The sequence below is a fragment of the Melozone crissalis genome, unplaced genomic scaffold (assembly GCF_028551555.1).
Source record: "Melozone crissalis strain CALT ecotype California unplaced genomic scaffold, PUWL_Pcris_2 ptg000016l_1, whole genome shotgun sequence".
NCBI classification, from domain to species: Eukaryota; Metazoa; Chordata; class Aves; order Passeriformes; family Passerellidae; genus Melozone; species Melozone crissalis.
In genome coordinates this window covers 42,013,361-42,031,131 of record NW_026535794.1, presented here as the reverse complement: position 1 = coordinate 42,031,131, position 17,771 = coordinate 42,013,361, and the positions used below count along the sequence as shown (strand labels likewise).

General features: G+C 37.1%; 1 protein-coding gene across 1 annotated transcript in view; it reads right to left on the bottom strand.

The window, feature by feature from the left end:
- The window catches only part of STT3B (STT3 oligosaccharyltransferase complex catalytic subunit B), a 51,171-nt gene that overhangs the window by 5,460 nt on the left and 27,940 nt on the right, over nucleotides 1–17,771 (bottom strand). Inside the window, exons 5-13 of the mRNA XM_054273965.1 lie at nucleotides 15,807–15,906; nucleotides 11,240–11,338; nucleotides 9,564–9,710; nucleotides 7,597–7,645; nucleotides 5,748–5,902; nucleotides 3,926–4,137; nucleotides 3,648–3,835; nucleotides 2,981–3,152; nucleotides 467–640 (exon numbers count right to left, since the gene is read on the bottom strand). Of these exons, the coding sequence (XP_054129940.1) occupies nucleotides 467–640; nucleotides 2,981–3,152; nucleotides 3,648–3,835; nucleotides 3,926–4,137; nucleotides 5,748–5,902; nucleotides 7,597–7,645; nucleotides 9,564–9,710; nucleotides 11,240–11,338; nucleotides 15,807–15,906 (1,296 nt within the window). The remainder of the gene's footprint in view (nucleotides 1–466; nucleotides 641–2,980; nucleotides 3,153–3,647; nucleotides 3,836–3,925; nucleotides 4,138–5,747; nucleotides 5,903–7,596; nucleotides 7,646–9,563; nucleotides 9,711–11,239; nucleotides 11,339–15,806; nucleotides 15,907–17,771) is intronic.

Sequence of the window (17,771 nt, the reverse complement as noted above, 5' to 3'; positions counted from 1 at the left end):
AGGCTTAAGAAAATATTACTACAGACTTCTGCAATCTCAGAGGTGTTTGAACAGCTTAAACTCTACATAAGTCAATATTAACACTTTCACTTGTCTCCTGCTATTACAGAGTTTGAAGAAATTTGTAATGCTGTTTAAACAGTCTAAACATTCCTACTTTTTTCAAGCTTGTGATGATGCACAGAGACATACAAGAATTACAGAAAAAAAATCCTACTTTTAGTATCGTGCATAAACGTGATAAGTTTTTCTGGCTACTGACCTTTCAGAATCAAAACCATTCAAAGAAACTGGGCTACAGCCCCTACACTCCTACTATTCTAGAAAAACAACCCCAGCACATGTTTCAAATAAAATGGCAATTAAGTAGAAGAGATTTCCCTCCACTGTAGTGACCACTCCCAGACAAGTGATAACATAAATAAAAGGGTTTTTTTAAAAAACAGAAAGTAGAGGTTGCACTTACCCGTATATCTTTGGGATGCTCCCCCTCTGCTATTCTCACCATCCACAAGAACTTATTAATATCATCACCAGAGTAGCCAATCACACCACCAAAAATAATCAAAACATAATCCACATCCAGGCTTCTCATGATCTCATATGCTGCAGACTCATTTGATGACATTGCCTTTCCCACCTGTATAATTGCAAAAAAATCCTAAATTTCTGCATAGCTGCCTATGGAACAGCTCCACAGATCAATACAGCCAGGGCAAAGCCCAGGAATCCTGTGCCACGTGCTCTAGGATGGCCCTGCTTGAGCAGGGAGGCTGGAGCAGTGACCCACTGCACTCCCTTCCAGCCTGTGGTTCTGTGATTCCCTAATGCCTGCTTGTCAACCAAAGCCAACATTTTCATTCTAGATAAAGAAAACCCACGGTGAATATTTAGAACCACAAAAGCCCAGCCTAAACTGAAATATTTTCTCCTCTGTAAGAAGAGTGCTGCCTGGTGGTAGGAGTGTTTTGAGTATGAAAAGTAGCAACAAGGGTTTTCCTTTTGTGGCACCTACATATTTTTCAAGTCATAACTGTATTACCAAAAACTTAAGCGTTACAGAAAATACCTAATTACAAATCATTTTCAAAGCTTTAGACACAACCCAAAGTGTATAAATTATTTGAAATGTGATTTTTTTTCCCTTGAGCTCTGTCCATTAATGAAGCAGCCATTGTGCATTGCACCAAGTAGCACACAGGCACCCTCAGCACTGAATTCAAGGTAAATCTACACAGAGAAAATATCAGAATAAAACCTTTTAGAGCTGTATCCAGCACCTCTTGTATCCTGGTCACTTCTCACACTTAAAAGAATTTGGTCAGTAACTGGCATGCAGTTCAGCAGTTTTGTTTGCTCTTGAAGCTCTTGTCCTTAAGGCACAGTAAGGTATTGCTGTAGTCTAAGGGAGAAACTACAATATACATAATATTGCACCTGACTTGATAACATTCACCTAAGAATGTAATTAGAGAGCACTAAGCTTAGGCAGCAAGCTGTCATAAGACCAAGAACCTCAGCTTCTTGGCCATTATCCTAATTAATATGAGGTTATTTGCCAGATTTCCATCTCTGTGCAGGACAAAATCATCTGGACGCATCTCCAGGGCATGCCTTGTTTACAGCTCAAGTGCAGGTATTGGCCACAACACACATTTATTGCTTGGGTCCCCCTTTATGGAGTCTTCATTCCAAAATGGAACTTGACAATGCAGCACTCATACTCAAGAGAATTCTTTCCTGAAAGCCATTATGGGCAGTTGCTGCAATGTGTGTGCTTACTGTGCCTAGGCAACACAGATGAATTCCACAGTCTCTATTCACAGGATGCACCTTGTCCTGCAAGAAGGTGTGAGTTTGGATGCAGTATCTGCATTTCTACCTCTTGTAGCAGAGGGAGGCACACAGAGATATCAAAGCTGAGCGTCCATTAAAACACACCCAATGCTGTCAGGTCACCAACCAAATTAGAAGTGCCTCAGAGTACATGGCAATGCATGTTGACTGACATTAGACTGATATTAACACCATTAGTACAATTTCTCAAGTTTGCTTCTAGCTGAATGTGAGTTTCCTGCCCTGTAAAAATTGTGGATGTGTGATCTCTCTTCCCCCAACACACATTTTTTGGGACTCTGCTCAAAGCACTGCTTCATTAATTTGCTGGCTTTGTACACTGCTTTTTGGCAGATCTGGTCCACAGCTGTACTCACTACTGACCCAAGACAGGAAGAATAAAAAAACCTATCCTAATTATCCTAATTTTTGAGCCCTTCCCCCATCCTGCCCTTGTAGCAAAACATTCTGGGAAGAAATGTGATTAATGAGGAGTCATTGCATAGCACAAGTTGCCCAAAGTGGTGCCCTGTAACCACAGGCAACACTAAAACCCTGCCTTAGGCACACCTACAAAGGTTAAACTTACTCCTCAGAAGCAAAAGAAACTAAAGGTGCAGTCATTTTGTCTATCTGCAAATTTGAGAAGACAGAATTGCATTAAGTCTGCTACACTTCCACAGGCTAGTCATAAATAATCACTTCCTGGGATTTCCCAGATGTCTGAAGATTTGTCAAATCCTGTGGTCAGTTTTCACATGCCATTCAGAAATCCACTCAGCAGTGACACTGCTGAAATGCAAGGATCCTTACTTTGATAGCAGTGGTACCAGCTGTTACAGCATTAATCCCAAGGGGAATGGTTACCTTAGGTCTTGTCTATCCTCCCCCAAAGAAAAGAGAAAGTGAAGTGGAAGTGAAGTTTTGGAAGCTCCAAGTAAACAAAACAAAAACTCTAAAGCAAAATTGATCCCTATACTTGAGTTTTAACACATGAAAGAAATGTGTCCCTTCCACATTTGTGTTTCTGACTCCATGCAATTTCTCCTTAATATCAGTCACCCTAAGAGACATCTGCAATTTCATGTTGGACTGCAGGCAAACATTTTGATGTTTCTGCTCCCTAGAAAACTGGCACCCTTACCAAGGCGATGTGGCTGTTGTTCCAAGTGTTGTTATCCACCAGGGTTGTCCTGTTGGCCATTCCTGCTATCTGGTAGCCATAGTCCCACCACGACATCACTCTGGCGTGCTCGTCCGTGTTCTGCCTGAGCCAGTAATAGGCTTCTCTGAAGTCATCCAGGATGTTCCGAGTGCTGCAAAACAGTTCCTTTCATTTGCATCTGTACAGATATTACCAACAAATTAACTGCCCCATGGTAAGTCTGGGCTCACAAATAAGGGTTTTCTTAGGAGCTCAGCTCCCTTTGAGGGATTTTGTCACCAGCAGTCGTAAGTTTGAACTCTCTGAGAGCTGAATGTCCAGAAGCTGAACTGCTCTGGAGACATGACTGCTTTTGAAGACATGACTAAATGCAGTCAAATATATATTCTTAAACAAGTTTTCCCAGTTCACTCCAAGGCTTTTTTAACCATCATTTTTATTGGCTTTGGGTAGGATTATGTTCATATATTTAATTAAATATTTCAGAAAAAGTTGTATCTTTTTGAAAACTAGAGTATGAATAATTTATTATTCTGGTCACAATTCCTTTCTATAATAAGGAGTGATTTAAAGAAGGCAAAGCAAATTGGTAATGCAATGGCAGTAAAAAAGGCTTTAATCACTTCAGATTGTAGACCTTACTTACCCATCATGGTTATAGGAGGCGAGAACCACACTGGGGCTGGAGTATGCATTGCTGGTTACCCAGGTACAGTGAACAGCAAACATCATCAACAACATCAGCATCAGCATCGTCACAATGTTTTTGATATTGGGGCCCAGCCCTTCTTCTGTTTTTTCCTGCTCAGACACATGTTTCCTCACTTTGCCTGCCTAAACAAACACAAATGTACCTGTTATGGCAACTTCTATCATCCTTGACATTGGAAACCAAATTTTCTAACTCTTGCTTCCTCCCCTCACCTTATCATACAGGTTGCCAGGGTTCCTTTTGTCATCCTCATCACTGCTGTCTTCTATTGGTGGATTTTCCCTCTTCATATCATCACCCAAATAACGCTCAAAGACATTGGAGAAGGCAATTGCTGACAGCATACAGACCACTGGAGTCAGAGTGAGCATCAGGCGGACCATCACTCCAGCAAAGTAAACAGCGCTGATTGCATACAGAGCAACTGCAAGGAAACACAGCTAATGGTGACACTTGGAAAATAACACTCACTCTGACTGCACACGTACATGCTTCTCCATAAAACTGCTTCTGGAAGTGGGTTGAGCATCTGTGTGTATAAAGGCTTGAGTGTGCATCTTGCATTTCATTGCTTTTTAATGTACAGACATACAGCTGAATTAACGTTTATCCCTCTGAAGCCTCAAACCCTTCCTGAGATTCATCTCCACAACTGTTAACAATAACACAACCCCATTTTCATTATTCATTAGTAATGTGTCAGAAGATACATTATTTGTGACATTTAATATCATACACCAACAATGCTACTGGAATAATAGGTAATTTCATTTGATTTAAAAAAATCAAACAGCTCTAGACCAAACAAGTTATTAGAACTGTAAAAGCAAAAGGAAGTGTTACAATTTCATGTAAATATTAAATTTTGATTTAAGTTAGAGGTATCTCTGGACGAATTGGGGGCTTGTCTACATTATAATTCTATACAGATGAATAACATGATATTGAGAGCCCTGTTCTGAAGTAAGTATTCCTGAGCAGTATTACCTCCACTTTGTCTTCCACAAAATATAAACCAAGATTTTCAGAATACTACAAAACATTAAGAACACATTTATTAGAAAGAAAAAAACCCAAACAATCCTGTATACACTCATAGGGAATATCCAATAATGAATTCCTTGTGGTAGACTCATCTGCTACAGTTTAACAATATCTACTTGTTAAAGATTTGCCACAGAGATCAAGGGACACTGATTTATAAGATTACATCATGTAAATATTTTCTACATTGTGATGAGGCAGTGTGGCTCTCCATCCTCACTCACAGGCCTCTTTAAGCTGTGTTAAATGGAAGGTGAAGCCTCTAGTAGAAGGCTGAAAGCAAGCTGATATAAACATTCATAGTAAACATTCATAGTGCCCACAAGTCTTAGGTTGCCTAAGAGGCAGCTATATTAGCCTGGAGCCTCCTGTCCCTGTGAAAGTCAAAGATCTGAGTGATCTTCACTCCTCCATATGGGTTACAAGCCTCACTCAAAATCAGAAGCTGGCTTTCACAATACAGTTTTGCATTAAAAAAAAAAAAAGAAAAGTTGTCATTGACATAGGGAGACCCCACACTTCCATTTTGGCTTGTGCCTTATCTAGCACTTCTTCCAAAGCAAGAGCTTCTGTTCCCCAAAAGAACAGAAAATCTGGAAAGCAAGGGCATTTTGAATAATTTGTGATGGGATGAGTGCCAGATGTCCAAAGTAGGGACCCTGCCTTTGCACATTGTTCTCCTGGCTAACCTGTACTGTGGAACTGCATCCCACCAGAATGTGCAACTCCAGCTGCAGAACTGAACACATCAAATGACTGCATCCCACCTCCTGGAACTACACTCCATCACCATTTCAGCAACCTCTGCACTTTCATAAACTGCTTTAAAGACTGCTGGGTGCAGGCAACTCTTAATAATCACCTTTAAACACATCACTTTTAAACCATATTTTAGAACAAGCCACATATCAGCTTTGAGCAAACAAAACCAAAGTAAAATGAAGTTGAAGGCAAACTTTTCCAAAATAATTTAAAAATATTTTCTCTTACCAAAGACTCTTTCATCATTGATGTTTTTGATACAGAACCACAGCCCTGCTGGGAAAGTACACACGAGAATATGCAGATCAAAAAAGAAGGAAACCCATGTTGTAGGCTGATGCTCAGACACAGAGGCAATGATCGGGATGTGAATTTTCGCATACCTTTTTTAAAAAAAATTCAGTTCAAATTATTTTGAAAAGAGAAAATTATTAAAACCTGTAAACATTAGGAATTCTGAAATTCATCTCAAAGGAAGCATTTCAATTTTAAATGGCAAGTGCCCTAATCAGCAGAAATCTGATGAAACTCTTATACCAAAGAAATCCCCAGGCCTTACTGGATCTAGGAAGCATTTGGTGTATAGTTATTTAAAACAACAATTATTTCCATACTAATTAAGACAATTAAAATTATAGATGTTTCATTTGTTCATGGCTAAATATGAAGCCAAATTCACCAAAATGAAAACACACAGCTATGGAAGCACCTTTACTACATTTTTGAATCATCAATGCTAGTAAATCTCCTAAATTTTCAACATTGTATTTCAAAACCTCTACACAGAATATCTTCATTTTCTTAGTAAAGAAAGTTAGAGTATTAAATACCAGATCAGTTACTGATGCACCCATATTCTTTCAGATACTGAAGAAAACAGGCCTTGTCTACACTTGGAAACACATGTCATCTAAACAACATGTCAAACACTCAGTGCAGACAAGGACAAAACTGTGCTCTATATTACAGACAACTATACATATGGACCTAATCTAGGGTGCTACCATGATTGAATGGTGAGGTATCAAACATATGTCCTTTTCTTCACTGAGATCTAGTTCTCATTCAAAACTGTATTGTGTGTTTTAACACAATATGTTTTTCTAATGTAGACAAGCCCTCAAAAGTTTAATGCTCTGAATATACATATATTTTTATATATGTGTATACATATATATAGACAGGCAAAGAACAAAATCTATATATTGCTCAAGTAAATCTGAGGCTTCTTTACTAACATTTGTTCTACCACATTTATGATAGAGTTGGGACAGAGTCATGTATGAGCTGGATTTTGGAGCCTGAAAAAAAGCCTGAACTGCACAAAGTTGGAAGTTGTTCTATCCTTGCTTTAAATCTTAACAAAAATCTAGCAACTGAATTTCACTTTAAAATATTTATCTGAGAAAAATACTCTCCATTTTATTCCTTTTCTCTGGGCTGACTAAAGAATCCAACATAGTATTATCAAAGGTTAACTAAAACAAAAGATTAACAAGATTTTTACCTGTGAAAACACACATTAATAAAACAATTGTTCAGAGTGGACATCTGTATATAAAAAACAGTTGCATGAATGTAATATAGAGGCAACATGCAAGATCATATGTGCAACATTTTGGTGATTTTGTGCAATATTGCACAATGAAAATAGTCTAAGGCTCTTAGTAATTTTTATATGTGTACTCAAGTGCTGGCACAGCTTGCAGTTATTTCATGCTGACATACATACTACAGCTTCATATAGAAAAAACATATATTACATATCCAAAGATTTGCAAAGAAGCAACAATTTTCAGAGACAAATTAGTGAAGTGGTTGTAAAGACCATGATATAGCTGCTATAAATACTTTCTTTAGATAACTTGTTGCAGTGTGATGTCATAGCCTGTCTCAGTTATCCCAGTTCCTTCCCCAGGTGTGCCAATCACCACTCCTTTCCCCCTCCCTTGCCCCTGCTGAGTGCTCTTGATTCTCCTTGACTGAAATACTAAATGGATTTGGGGATGAGGAGAGGAAATGATTATTAGTTTTCAGTAAAATGCTACCAATATCTAAATCTTATATGTTTACTTACCCAGTGTCCCACAATGAATAAAATCTGCCACTCCAAGGAGCAATATAACCTGAAAAAGGAGGAAGAAAAACCTTTTTGCTGCCTAGGTTTTAAAATGAAATAATTTTCCTACTCCCTCAAGTTATAACACAAACCCAAAGAAATTTTCATTGAACTTGTAATATATGTGAACCATACCTACTGCATTAGGCAGGCCATAAAATCCACCGACCATGAAGCAAACTGGTTTTAGAACACACTTACAGGATCACATTGTACTTGTTAAGTACAATCTGAGTATCAAGACACGCACACTTCCAAAAGTCAAAGCAATGCAATACTAAATATATCTCAAATAATATGACAGATAGCAAACTATACTCTGTGAAGAAGTATGAGAAAAAGAAAACATAATTGATAAGAAAGTATTTCATTTTTCTGAAATGTCAGAGCAGGAAACTGGGAGCACTCTATAGCCAAAACACAAACACTAAATGAAATGCTGGTTTCCTTTTATTTCTCTCCTGGTGAATCTACTTGTAGCATGGAATATAAAAGCTGCTATTAGACATGCTGATAAGCTTTACATATTATTTGATAAAACAGGGCTTTTAGGTAAGTTGAATATGATAAGATGAAAAGAAACAGTATAATTATTAGATGAAAGATAAAAATTATTATTTAAAGTTTTAAGATGATTCTTAAATTTTTATTTCTGCTTTCTTTGCAATTGTTTCAGCTCCTCCTGAAGACAGATACAGACAAGGAGAAATAAGAGAAGGTTAAATCCTTTCATTATTACCCAAGTTTTTGTGTGTGACTCAGTAAGTCTTCCCTCTATCTTATATTCAAAATGAGTGTAATCTGACTGAAGGGTTACTTTAGTATCTAATTTAGACATTTAAATATTGTGGTTAACTTTCTAATACAAGACATATTTTTCCCTTCAGTCTCCAGATGATAAGATTGCTGCCAATCCACTATGTGCACATGAAGAAGGAGCTGTCAGCACACAGGACACTACTGGTTATGATCTCTGGATGCAGACAGCCTTCACCTGAGGGTGCTGGAAGAGTTGGCCAACATGAGAGCAACCCAGCATCTTCACCTGGGTGATTAGGGTGCCTGGGAATTGGCTACTGCTGACCTCTAGGCAGGGCAGGAAGCTGTATGTGGGAACCTAAGGGCAGGAAGCTGAGCTGCTGAAAAACCATGGAACAGCTTCCTGAAATCCACTGATAAATGTTTTCTTCATTGCTCATTAATAGCTGAAGAAGAATTGATAGGACAAACAGACCATTTGACTGGTTGAAAACTGGCTGTCCTGACAAGCTCAAGGCAGTACACAGTGGATTGGGGTCCAACCACTGGCTCACAGAAAGTAAAAATATCCCAGAGGCCAAAAGGAACTGTGCTAAATTGAAAAGAGTGGCTGACATGCCTTGTGGCAGGCAGGATTTCAGTCCAAAACCTGAAGCTCATTCTTCCACATACTGGGATAAAGGGTCCAGATGTGGGCACCCTCTTGTGCAAGAGGAGTATTAAGAAAATCTAGAGAGGTCAGAGTGCTGTGAGGTGTCAGGAGCCCAGATCACACAGCCTGTCAGAAGCTGGGGGAACAAGGCCTGTTCCAGCTGATGAAGCAGGGATACTGATCAGTGAACTTCAGAAGATGAAATCAACATTCCCAAGAACTGCAACTGAATACATATTTGGCTGCACGCTGAGATTAGAAGCCAATTTTTGTTTTGATATGCCAGTCTGAAAACTTTGCTAACTTATGCATGGAAAAGCAAATCAAACCACCATGTTTTAGAAGACTTTGACAGAGATGCTAAAAATTCTTTTGGAACTATGATATCATAAGTAACAAAAATAAAACTGCTACTAAATAGTCCAAAATGTTGAAACAACTACTTTAGGCTAAACCAAATGTTGATCATCTGGCTTACAAACTGTGAAGGTAAATGAGTTTCACATTTATTTACCTGTGTATGTCAAATAGATGACACTCAGGAATACAGTACCAGCAGCTAGTGAGACGCCCAAGAAGAACAATGTCTGAAATTCTTGCTTTGTTAATCTGTCTCTCAGATACTGCAAAAATGCATAAGCCTGCAGCAGTGCAAAAACACCTATGGAAAGAGGAAAGTTCTTGTTTAAATGCTCAAAAGCAGTACACCTGTTAAAGCAACCAGCATATTTGCCAATATTGAATTGGAAAAATAAACATAGGGTACACCCTAACATCTAGAAACTAGTATAACATCACTTTCTGACAAATAACCTTTAATACTTAACAGGCATGACACTTGCAAAACCAGAAGCTTCCAATGAGATAAAATATTCTAAAGGAGAGAATCTCCTGAAAAGCAGATTGCATTGATTGACAAGAATACAGGTTAACATACCTAGCTAGATGTGGTGAAAAATTAAGAGAGAGACTTCAGGCAACACACAATGCTAATACAGAAATGTATGCAAACTAAGTTACTGAATAAAACGAGAGGAATTAATGAAAGAAAAAATCAAACCAAGTAAGTATTAAGTCAACTGAATTATACAAAGTTAGTGTTGAAACACCAGAATTCAATGGTGAAGCACCCAACATACTCAAAAAGGCTGTTCAGAGTTTAACATTAAACCCAGAACTTGGACATGGTATTTCAGTTATTATTCATTTCACGGTATATAGTCAGATCAATCCACTGATGAATCCTTTCAAAAGTGAAAATTCAATGCTGGCTGGCAGAGGAAAAAAATAAAACAGAAGTGTATCATCTTTCTTCAAATTAACAAAGAATTCAAGGTACACAATGAAATTTACTAGGTCTGAGCTCATAGAGAAAGACAAAAATTCTATTCACTAAACAAATATAAAAAATCTTCAGAATCTGAATATGGCTAGGTAATTTTTTTCTTTTTCCATTATATTCAGATTGCTGCAAGTCTCCATTTTGAAAGTATTTTTGTGTTAAATTTTAATGATGTCCCATTATTGTCCCAAATACCTTCTGGTAAGTGACTAAATGTAAAAAAAAAACCCCTGGGGAATCCAACAAACTGGACTCTATCACACAAGCAGTGCATGCAGTTAAACTCACTGTTAGCAGAGGTTATTGCTGTCAAGAAATCAAGATGTCTGACTGGCAACAACTATGGAAAAATCAACTTAAAGAAATAAAAAAAAAAACCCAAACAAGATTGAAAACGGTTATTTTAAAAATCACCCTCCTGATTAGTAATTTGTATTTAGCCTGCATTGAAAAATTACAGAAGATTATCAACTCTAAAACCAAATGGCTCAGTAAAAACTGTGTTACCAATGTTTCTATTTTACATTGGAATATTTCAATTGTACACCGTGTGAAGGCAACATTGTATTGCAAACCAGCAGAGATTATCAATGTGTAAAGTAAGTGCTTGTCAGAATGGTAACTGATCCAGTCTTATGGAAGCATTTTACCTCCAGTAGCTCACACAAAAAGAGGATATTGTGTCAATTGGAAAGAAAACTTCCCAAAAGACACTAAATTGTACCTCTTTCTTTAACAATTTGTTTAGTTAGCTGGTGCTTTTTCTAATACAAGGAAATAAAGCTGCAAGTGTTTGAGGTTTTCCTGTGCTAAGGAGGCTGTTGGATGCAGAAGCTTCATTTTCTTACCTGCAGCTGCCATGTGTTCACTTGTTCTAATGGGCTGAAATCCCACAAAAGGTATCTGCATGGATAATATTAACCCCACAATGTAGAAAGTGCTATATGCTAGGAGAGAAAAATGTGAGGAGAGGGGAAGAGAAAGATGGGAACAGAATTAATACAAGTTTGAAAAAGCATTGGCTCCATCATCAGAGGAGTCCACCTTCTCTCCTAAATCCACTGACAGCAAAACAGAACTGTAGTATGCTAAATATTTCAGCCATCTGAATTTCTTTTCTTCTTCACTGATTGGAATAAAGCTGTCCATTGCCACCCATTTTAGTGGATGTAGCAGCATACTGTTCTTTCAAATTGCACTGTTTTATCTCCTCCTAGGAAAATAAGCCATTTACCTAAGGTTCTTCAGCTTCTAAAAAGTTTTCTCTTCCCATCTTGGTTTTGAGAGTCATGGATGTAGAAAGAGCTCTCAAATAACAAGTGACATAGGAAGCTTTCTATATGAGGAGAAATTGAAGAGACCAGACCTCAAAAAAGCAAAACCTTTAAGAGTCCACTACTTCTTTAGAAAATGCAAACAGGCACCATTGTTCTTTATTTAACACAAGAGCAGAGGGAACGCAAGAAATTGAACAACAATAGAATTAAAAATTAATATTAAGCATATGTATTGATAGATCTGTATCAACCCTGGGGATTTATAATCCCCCAGAAAACAGAGGCCAAGAGCATCATTAATTACTATTATTAATATGAATTCTTATTGAACATGCATTAACATTCATATACTTTATTTTGAAAGGGGTTTTGGTCCTCAATATTACAAGGTGAAGAAGAGATGGAAGGGGAAGGTAAGAATACCAAATCTGAAAAGCCATGAGGCTGATTACATTTGAAGTAACCAGCCAATCTGAAGTCCATTCCTTCAGTGGAAAACAGCAATAATCCACCTGTCATAGTTTTAAACTCCTACAAATCCTAAACCACTATCTGGCTGTAGATAACCTGGATCTTACCAAGAGATCCCTGCTCTCATGGGGCCCTTCAGTAACTCCATGAGGTCAGTCCTGAGGAGTGCATCACTGAGCAGTGGTGTCACTGCCATAGCACCTATGTGGTCTCACTGAAGAATTATGCTCCCAGGGCACTGTCTGAGTTCCAAACCAGTCAGAAGGGATGGTTTATTCTTTCAAGCACCTGTACTGCACAGCTTGGCCTAGCTACTCACCTATGCCCTCTTAAGTCACTGAAATGTGCTTTTCCTGCAGGAAGCTCAATTTTTGAAGAATTCACTACAACATAAATCATTTACTGTACCATGCAACTGTTACAACACTGCCATCCTGTGGAAGTTCAATGGTTGGCATAAATCACTACATTTCACATTTGTTAGACCACTGTAAATCACCATTTTTAAGCCCAGTCCTGCAACTGCTATACTTGCTATGTGCACTGCCCACCCCCACCCCAATCCCTTACTCCCACTTCTTTCAAAAAGGTACATACTGCCTGGGACTGAAAAGATTTTAAAAAAAGATAATTTACACAACATGACAATTTTTCTAGGAAGTTAGAAACATCAGGGCAATATATCATCACTAACTTTTAATATTCTTTTATATTCTACAGTTTGCACAGTCTTTGCAAAAATAAGGAGTTAATTTTGATTCTTGCATGCTGTTCTTATGGCTATAACTTTGATCAACTCCAGAACAAAATCATTCTGACCTACTGTGGATAAGGTCATTTTACAAAGAATTTAATCTGCAGTACACCACACAAACACAGAAAAGACCTACTGAAAAGCTTCTCTGGAGAGTATAATCATATACTGGAGACATTCTTTCAATTAATGGATTACAATCACCAGAAAAAAACACTCAATCTGAAATTTTAGAACACTGAAGTAGTTGATATAAATATATGCCTGTTTTAATGATAAAATACAAGACATATAACAAGGGATTATTGAAATGAAGTTTTAAATTCTGGAAGATCCTCATGTGTTTTTATTAAACATTCTGATAATTATACAGAACTTAAAAAAATTGTATGAAAAAGTATAAAATTGAAGTGTGCAAATATAACATAAATCTATACCCTTCCAAGTGTAAAACCATTTATTTTTTAAACATATGAGAAACTAAAGAGAGACTACAATGATAGAATATCGTATCAGTGGTTGCTGTATCTGAATAAAGGAGTTATTCACTGCTCTGTTAATACACTGGCATTGTAAGCAATTGTTCATAATGATTAAACTAGAGGATCTGAATGAAAGGCACTGGCCATTGTCAAGATGAAAAAATAATAAAAGCACAGCTTGAGCTTTCAGATGGAGGTAGCATCATCACTATTGATGCCAAATGGGTCAGAAGCTATCTGGCTAATAAAGTCATCTGCCTTCCAGCCCTAAAGTATTTTAAAATTGGCAAACCCTTCACATTCTGGAAATTTTTACTCATTCCATGATTCTGAGTTACATTCCCAGATATATCAATCATGTCCCACTAACCTTTTCCTTGGTGTATGAACACTCTTATGAGAAATATATACCAGGAATCCACCACTATTTTAAAAAATTTGGTTCTGACAAATACTGTTCTCTACATTTATGCTATGTTGGATTAAACTTAACACAAAGAGCCTTCATAAAATGGCTTATGCTAGCTTGAAATAAATCTAAACAACTGATCTAGAGATTAAAACCCCCAAAATTCTCCATACCAGCAAAAAATATGTAGCTTTTACTATCTATTGTCAGCTGACAATATTTTTCAAAAGTTTTAGCTGCATGTAGTAAGTTTTTTAAGAATTGTAAGACTGCTGCAGGCGCAGTAGCAATTGCAACAGAAACTCCCCAAATATCTTTATTCTCCCTGCTTCAAGGAGCTTTTGTAAACTCTTCTCCCTATCTGAATAGTTTGGAGGTGAAGCACACTTGAATTTCCTCTCAGAAGTGCTTGAACATTCTTACCTGTTTTACAAAAACATCCTGTTAAACAAACCCAGAAATGACATAGTAATGTGAGCTGTACAGACTTCTCTAGGGCCTCCCATGAAAGCTTAAATTAAGACAGCAGTTGCAATGAAACAGAGAGCACTGATCACATTTTCATTCTGACAGCTCCATGGCAGCATATATCCCTCACTGCTGAAGGGCAATAACATCTCAAAACACTGCAGCTATTTGCAAAACAAACATCTGCCAAACCCTTTAATTCCTATGAACTTGCAGTACTATTTTTCCCACATGAGTTCAAAGACTAGTTAATTTAAAGCTGAAAAAGCAAGAGCATTTATTCCTTATTGTTTCTGGCTGCCATATTGCTTCAGGATTTTATAATTAGTTCATCTAATTTTCTCTTGCCTAATTTATAGAAATCAGAAAATGAAAATATTCAATAAAACAATTTTAACAGAAATCAAGATAAATTACTTTCCCCTTAAGTTAGGAAGAAGTAGTTAATGAAGAAGTTAACTAACACTAACAATTCTAAGATGGGTTAGAGATTCTTCTTTCTCTCTTCTTAAAATTTTAATCAATTTCAAATTCTTACTTACATAGAGTAGCAAAGAAGTATGGAAGTAATATTTATAGTCTTGATAACAAAAATTCAAAACTGAACTTGAGTAAATTAAGCAATTGTGATATATAGTGGTTCACATATATGTACTTGAAGTAATTTCTCTAGCAGGGACTAAAAAAAGCATTAAAATAATTGAAAATACAAAGATAAAAAAGTACTAAAACGAGGAATAAAAATATATTTACAAATATGAAATGCTTTGTGATTACGCTTCAGCACACATTATGTTCTCCACCTACCTATGGTAAAGGCTTCACATTAAAAGTGTTCCAGCTAACTTCTAAATCTCTGAATACCTGAATTTCTTACTAATTATTCCATTCACACACCTACATCATGGCCAACTGATTTTATTGGTAAAGTGTCAGTAAAAAGAGTTTACACAGTATTTAAATGTCAGGCAAATCAATAAAAAAGTTAGGCTCCCAGGATCCCTATTCACACATTCCTGAAACTGGAAGGAAGGCTGACCAATTAATCCAATAAAATTTTAAGGATTCCCATGGAGTGGGCAGACTCTTACTGTGCAAGCCTTTTCTCAGTGATCTAAAACTTACATGGCTGCTCAAAATTTCTTATGTCTTTATCTAGATGTTTGCATAATTTCTGCTGTGTAACTTTTAAGAACACCAATTGTTTTATATACTTGGAAAAAAAAACATTATTAAAGGCACACATGTAATGCATATTTACAAGATATTAATAGGGTTCTTTTACATCAAACCACCCATTTTTCTTTCCCATTCACTAGAAAGGAAAAAATTAACTAGCAGCAATATATATGAAATTTTGTAAGTGCGAGTATGCTTCAACTCCTTATTTCCATGTTGTAGAAAATAACTGACTATAATCAGTAATCAAATTAAAACAACTCAATCCGATATGCAATTACTTAACACCCACTCGATACAAAACACATCAGTACAATATCTTTGTATCTCATGCTTCAAGTGTCTGAGAATGACTTTGCAGTGAACAGAACTTACCAATGTAGACTCTCCTGCTGTATCTCTGCATCAGCAACAGAACAAACACATGCAGTGGAATAAGGTTGATGATGAAAACATAACCACCCCATGCAGAGACCTAAGACAAATGGAACAGGAGATTAGACCTGAAAATATCTGCAAATTCTTAGGACAGCCCATGGTGGATTTATACATCTTGGTGGTCTAACAAGAAAACACACAGCCCATCTACACAAGCAGTCAGAACTACTACTAATACCACCAGAATCCTCCTCAATATATATTATAAAAGAAAACCACAACAAAGCCCACATATCAGAGGTGTTTGAAATGGGCTGATGGATTTCCTAGGCTACCCTTCCAAGCTAATCTGGCCATACTGGCAAACGAATGTTATGCTGGAGGCCCTTCCCCATGGTGAAGGCTGCAACTCAAGGCAGTGGAAGGATCTGCAGGGCCATGAGCTGGGCTTTGATGATCTTTGTGGGTCCCTTCCAACTCAGGATATTCTGTGATCTCATGTAGGATGCAAAACTTTCTTTGACAAATTTAGCACCATGCACTTTTTACTGAGGACAGGGAACATTGTCTCCAGCTAGAGAGGGAAAGGGAGCAAGGTGCAGCTCCAGGAGCATAACTCTGGGACCAGAGCAGCCAGTGCAGGTTGCAGTGTAGGGAAAGGAACAAAGGGAAGAGTATGGAAGCACATGAAATCAGGACTGAGCACTGTGGAATGATATACAACAATATTATACACATTGCAAACCTGTGGCAACAAGAGCTGTTGAGAAGGACTGGTGTACTTAGAACTGAAACACTCCAGTGTTATTAACAGATTGCTGGTTTCAGTGAGGATTTAATGAGCTATCATTACAATGTGCTATCTAAATTTCTAACATATTTAGAAAGGCTCATATTGACTAGACAATCTGTATTTTAACATGTCCTCTTGTCATATTACAGTCTAGACTTCTCCCATATGCACCATGTATAACCTAGATCTTCATTTTTAGCATGCAGTAGCTAATGTGGTTTTCACTTTAATTGTACTTTAGGGTTTAGATTCATGTAGCTATTTTTAAAGCCCTAGAATCCAAAAAGAAACCCAAATGACTATGTTCTATAGAACAAATTCTAAAAAAACCATGAGGCCAAGATTACTGTCTTTTGACATTAATACTACAAACCCCAGCATTTCAAAATTTATGGTAAGCAATTCAGACAATATGAAACAAATAGAATAAAATAATCAAAGTTCTCTAATAACTCATTCCAGATTATCAAAATCCTAGTGCCTAATTACTTGGATGAAGTATCATGTTTTACACAGCTAAGTTTATTTAATGGGAGAAAACATGTACCTGAAGACAGGTAAGACAGAATAGAGTTCAAACATGCAAATAGAACACTGTCAAATTCAGGGAAAGGTTTCAATGAAGGAGGTCACAGCTAGCATGGACCAGAGACCTGCATCCCTAATTACCAAAATTTGAACCCAAATCTAGGCACTGAAAATTACACTGAAGATGCACTTTGGAACTTTTCAAACAAAACTGAGGCATCCTCACAGACTGGCAAGGAGTGAAGACATGCTATTACTCCTACAGGATTGCTTCAATGTAAACCCTCTTTTATTTTACCTCCTTGCCATGAAAAGCCATATGAAGCAGAAGTTGATGAAGTAAAACAAAGGCTAAAAATATAAATCCAAGGAAAAAACACCCTTCTCTATATTGAATCCAATGCAAGGCTATGAGTCAAATTACCACAGTGAGTTAGGTATATATTCTAAGGCAGATTTAGTTATCAGGAAAGATTTGTCAGTTCATGCAATATCCCTTTGCCTTTCAAGCTGTTGTCCAAACTTCCCATTCAAGGACTGAACTCTTACTACCTCAAAACTCTAATTTAACTTCCAACTTACACTGAAAATTACTAACTCCACCAGAGAAAGACAAATTATTACAATGTAACAAATAGAAA